Below are 6,002 nucleotides of genomic sequence, written 5' to 3' on the forward strand. Positions count from 1 at the left end.
AGTGGTGAAACATTGGAACAGGCTGCCCAGGGAAGTGGTGGAGTCCTCATCCCTGGAGGTATTTAAAAGACGTGTAGGTGAGGCGCTTAGGGACATGGTTTAGTGGGCATGGTGGTGTTGGGTTGATGGTTGGTCTCGATGATCTTAGAGGTCTTTTCCAACCTTAATGATTCTATGATCAGAACCCGCATATCAGAACAACAGAAAATGAAGACCAGAACTTGCTATGACGATAGCTACTTCCTCTTTCTCATGTACATATTCAATATGAATTATTAATCAGCTTACATGAAATGACTCCTTAATAATCTCTCCAAGAGACTTCCCACCTTTCACATCTGCCACTATCAGAAAGTCCAGGCATTAACTTTATAAAGCTTATCATGTCACTTCAAAATCTGGTTTCTATGAAATAGCCTTCTAACTCAGTTTGTAAAAGTAAAACATGAACAGAGTTGTAAGAAATAATATGAAAACAGACTGGTTCATCAGTGAGTCCTAACGTTGAAACATTTTATCAGTTTCACCACGAATTCTAAAGTAACTTCTATCAACCAAGGAATTTGCTGTTTTCCAGTTTGGCAAGTGTAACAAAACCTACTGTAGAAGGTGAAGTGGAAGAAAATCAGAACTTACTGTGGTGCGACCCGTCTCCAGTAGCGATCAATTCCATTTTTAAAGTACAGCACAGCTAACCATCTTACATTCACATCCAGGGTATGATTTGTAAAGATATTCTGTGTAAAAAATTAAGTTAAAAACTGCTCAATACACCACAGACAGGATAGAAATTGTATTAACACATGTATGTATGTATAGATACATACACCTCTGGATGTACAGGTGTATATAAACAAAATGCATTAGTCAGCATTTGACAGACAAGTGAAACAATGTGTTAAACGTTAATTTTTAAAGATTACAAAAATGCTTATCACTAGCCCTAATACTTGATTTATAAAAAATAAACCCAACGCATAGGACAAAGGTATTTCTAATCTCATCTGGCTGAACAGGAAATAAAACGATAATAATTACCAGCACCAGCCAGTTATTACACTCTTTAATGACATAGCTGGATTCTGACTAGAATAAGAAATTATTCTGTATTGTGCAGTGCCACAGACTTCTGAGACCTTTCAGGAGATTTCTTCATTATCTTGACGTGTGCCGAGAACTGTCCTGACTACAAAACCATCCACTGACTGCAAAACAGTGACCTGGTAGGACAGCAACTCTCTAACTTGCCTATGCTTATTCTAGGAAATCAGTTTCTACTACTAAAAAGCTATATATACATACACATACATGTATCTGTATCTAGCTATATGCACTTTTATGTACCTATATGTATATACAGACAAACACAGAGGGATTATTTTATATAGTAATGTTGTAAAATTAACCAAGCAGGAAAAGCTAAAATAAAGATAGGCTATTGAATCTTGATACAGGTACTACTCTGAACAGCAGCTCTCCTCCTGTTTTCCACTGCATCAGATGGATCCTTCTCGAGGGGCTGAGACATTACTCCCTCCTTTAGGGAGCAAATAGGCATGAGCTCAGTGGTCTTATTATACAGTGCACTGTAGAATAAGAGTGCACCACTGGTGGGAGCAAACAGGCATGAGCTCAGTGGTCTTATACAGTGCACTGTAGAATAAGAGTGCACCACTGGTATCAATTGCTTTTAGAAGGCCACTAAGAAGGGACATGAAAAATGCGGGGATTCAGGTGAAGAGCATCTGCTACTTTTGGGTGCCATGTCTGAAAGAACTATAAACCCTTCAAAAAATTCAGCACTATAGACACCTGGGACCTCATCAAGCGTTTTCACTACAAATTCAAAACTTACCCTTCTCTCAAACTCTATTTCTATAATAGTAACAGCTTTCTAGATATAATGCCCAACACAAAAAAATCCCTCCCAAACTCCAATCACTAGAAAGCAAACAGACTTACATGCCAACAAAGGTATTGACTCCAAAACTAGCAACCTTTAGAAAAACACCAAAAAGGTTGTAGCCCACTGATAAACACCACATAACATGAAAAGGATCTGTATGTAACGTGTCTTCCTGTCCCAAAGCTCATTTAGGAAGAGGGATTGAATCTCTGAAAGATTTGACCTTTCCCAAGTGCAACTTAAGCATTTTACAATATGAAGAGGAAACTTCAAACACCGCGTTAGCCTCATATCCATGAAAAGCATTGCAAAACAAATGAAACATGGAAAAAGAGAACTACTTGTTCTGAAACTCCCATTAAGCCTTCTCATTACCATTCCCCTCCTTGCTAAAATAGTCACCAGAAGCAAAGCTTCCTCAAATCAAAATACTGTAAAACTAGACCAGGCCTGGATAAGAAATGCAAAAAAAGGCCAAGGTATCTACACAAGAACCAAAGAAACCGCTCTACATACTCTGTATCTATATATGAGCTTCCCAAAGCAAAGTATTTCATATAACACACTAATGCTGTTGTAGAAATAACACAAATGAAGCTAAACGATACATAAACTGATACAACTGGTAAAGGACAGAGGTTGCTTTTCAAAAACAGCCACTCTATCTGACTTTTCAGCTCTGTTCTTCAAGAGGTACACAACACCTTCAAAAGAGAAGCACAGAAACTAACATTAATAACTCCACTAGGTACTAAAAATTGTAGATTCAAAGATGCACATTTCATGGTTCATTGTAATTTTCTCTATCCTGATCACCTCAGAGGCAAATGTATCTGACAGTAAGTAATTATATTACTTCCCATACCCACAGAGATCAACTGTCTTACCAACTCTCCATTTATAATCACCTGCTTCCCACCACCATTTTCTGCTCCACCAAGGAGGTGCCAGCTACCTTCTCTCCCAGGCAGTCCCCCTGTCATAATCAAGTTAAACAAAGAAGTACTCTCTACTTCTACTTAGTTTGGAAGATTACTGTTTATATGTCACACTTAAAGAAAGGCTGATGTGTCCCCAAACGGGGCTACTTAACCACATTAACAGAATTAACAGTATTTGATCCTTTCAAACCCTGCATTTTTAGCCCTTGTATTTAAAACTAACTCACATCAACTGCAGTTACACCTGCAAGTGCTCAACTTCCCTACAACCTGAGCTGTAAGCTCTCACAGCAAACATCCAGAAAATAAAGAATGCCCAGTCAGTGGCAATTTCTGCTGTTTTCTATCAAGATGGCTTATCACCACAAAATACTATGGCAAAGGCAGTGGGTAAAACGCAATTTGACAGCTCAAAAGTCAGATTTTTTTTTTCCTCCCTTTTCCCTAAATCCCCTGACTCACCTTCAACTTTCCAAACAAATGAAACAGAGGGTCTACAGGGAACACAACATGTCACTCCACAACTCTGAGTCATTCATCCTATGCACTGAGGACAGATGTTTGTAGGAAAAGCAGTTTATCTGTGTTTTTAAGACTATTATAAACATACACATAAGAATCGGAGAATCACAACACTGTTAACTTCCGAGTGCTTTCTCTGAAACAGTTAGGTCTCCTTCTTTGACTAGGTTTTCATCACCTTGCACCATATTAATGCATCTATTTCATCAATGGTCCTAGTACCTTTAGAAGTATTCACCTTTCCCATCTCAGGAACCTTACTACCAGCCCAGTCAGCTAATCTCACTAGGAGTCTCTCCCCACTGACAAGAAGGAAAGGAATCCCAGCTGGGTGTCAAACAGTGCAATGAAAAGCATGGAGCTATGAAAACGGTCATAATGGATCGCCTCCACAATAAAGAAAAGGTTACTGCCTTGGTATACATAAGTGTCCCTGCCTCATGGGGTGGTAAAGGTAATTCCTTTGACAAAGATCCTCTTGGCCTTCTATTATCTAGAATTCACAACAGGCCAACATCAGGTTTAGCACTACAGCCCACCCCCTCATGCTGCTAGAAGTTGGATTTCCTCCTTCTCCTGAATGCCTGAGAAAAGAGCCTGCTTTGAGACACAATGATGACAAAGCCTACTACCATGTAGCGTAAGGATACTAGCAGCTGGACCATGATGACTCAAGGCTTCTCTCAGTCAGAGGTCATGGTCCAACAGTATTCTAGAGAGCCACATTCAAAATTACTCAAAGTTCACTTAATAGCACTTTTCCACTGTATCTTACCAACAAGACTGAATAAAAACCTGGCTGTGTCTCCCACTGCTTCAGTTGTTCTTCAGCTGGCTTCAACACTGCAGTATCTTGACTAGTAGCTTGGGTCAAGACTCGCAAAACAATAGTGCTAGCACTATTGAGATCCATGAAAATCTGTGAACATTTAAAAAGGAGGAAAAACCCTTAAGAAAAAAAAGACAGCAAATATAGACAGGTATTTTGCATTCATATTATCTAAACACCCCACGCTAATTTTTCATTAGACTACACTGTGTAAGACAGTATTACACCCACCCACAGGCAGTGTCAAGGTACAGTGATTAAACTATTTCACTTTCAGAAATCTCTCAGCAGAAAAAGCAAGCATTAAGTCTATCATTACAAGCACATTTACTAGATTAGAGGAATTACAGGAAATATTTTGATTTTAAACCAGATACCTCTCCTGTGAAGAACAGCAAACTAAGAGCAAACCGCAACTAGTGATGACTTCAGCTGTAGGCAGAGCAAACCATGGGGTTGTCTGAAAGAGGCAAAGACACAGAATATTAACATTTTTGTATTTTCTGAATAGTTTTTCCCCAAAAGAGAAAATGGCCCATTTCAGATAGTTAAATTCTACAATTCAAATTGATCTAGACATTTTATATCGATTAAGAGGATGAATTACAGTTTCACAATTAGAGTCCTAAATGAAACTGAATTTTCCTTAATATATTTGTATTCATTATCTATTTAGCATACAAAATGCTAATCAACTGAACTAAGAATGCCAATTGCCTTATTTCCAATATAAATACATTCTTGTACTCTATACAGACAAAACAAAACATTGCTCTCAAGATGACAGAGATTACAGTTATGACTGCAGAAACAACATTACGAATCAAAGAGAAACTATGAAGACTGACAATCAAAATTGGTTTTCTGTCTATAAAAACTTCTGTTTATAACCTATGTAAACTTGTTGTAATACAGATTCATGTTAAATATTTAGATACTTAAGTTCTCTAAATAAACAACCAAGCACAGTTTCTTTTCAAACAGGCCTGAGGATTTGCTTTTGTTTAACGCTAAAAAAAGTTTATTTTTCCAACCTTCAGGGGGAAAAAAAAAGGAGTAAAATTGTTACAGTGATAGTAAGAAAGCTAGAGAAATGAAATCTTACTCTGACAGCGGTTTAAAGTTTTCATTTTTTGAAAAAACAACCACTTTAACAACAAAACTAGCAACAAGATTAAAGACCTTTTATACCAGTAATAGCCCTGGCACAATTAAAAAATAAATAAATAAAAATCTAAGAACCCTCAATCTGTATGTCTCCAATCATCTTCAACAAAAGCAGTCTAAAAATTGAAGGTCCTAAGGTTAAAGAAAGTGTGCTTTCAAAACTATGAGCCACAATATCAGGTCTCTCTTTACAGCAATAATTGAACAGAACAAGTCACTCAAGCTATGCTTTATACTTTACATGTGATGTATCTTTTTACCTCTCTGCTTTAACCGCCCTGTCTATTGGGTTTGCATGGCAAGGTTTTGGTGGCGGGGGGGCTACAGGGGTGGCTTCTGTGAGAAGCTGCTAGAAGCTGCCCCTGTGTCCGACAGAGCCAGTTCCAGCCGGCTCCAAGACGGACCCGCCGCTGGCCAAGGCCGAGCCCGTCAGCCACAGCGGTAGCGCCTCTGTGATAACGTATTCAAGAAGGGGGAAAAAAACCTGCACAACAGCAGCCAGAGAGAGGAGTGAGAATGTGTGAGAAACACCTCTGCAGACACCAAGGTCAGTGAAGAAGGAGGGGGAGGAGGCGCTCCAGGTGCCGGAGCAGAGATTCCCCTGCAGCCCATGGTGAAGACCATGGTGAGGCAGGCT

At 38.9% G+C, this 6,002-nt stretch overlaps 1 protein-coding gene across 2 annotated transcripts in view; it reads right to left on the reverse strand.

Moving 5' to 3' along the window:
* IPO11 (importin 11) overlaps positions 1-6,002 on the reverse strand; it is a 105,584-nt gene that overhangs the window by 90,279 nt on the left and 9,303 nt on the right. For both annotated transcript variants that reach the window (XM_009272498.2, XM_019470275.1), the window contains 3 exons: positions 4,576-4,658; positions 4,145-4,288; positions 637-737 (listed from right to left, as the gene is read on the reverse strand). In XM_009272498.2, the coding sequence (XP_009270773.1) occupies positions 637-737; positions 4,145-4,282 (239 nt within the window). In that variant the 5' untranslated portion in view covers positions 4,283-4,288; positions 4,576-4,658. The remainder of the gene's footprint in view (positions 1-636; positions 738-4,144; positions 4,289-4,575; positions 4,659-6,002) is intronic.

Source organism: Aptenodytes forsteri, unplaced genomic scaffold (assembly GCF_000699145.1).
Source record: "Aptenodytes forsteri isolate BGI_AS27 unplaced genomic scaffold, ASM69914v1 Scaffold92, whole genome shotgun sequence".
NCBI classification, from domain to species: Eukaryota; Metazoa; Chordata; class Aves; order Sphenisciformes; family Spheniscidae; genus Aptenodytes; species Aptenodytes forsteri.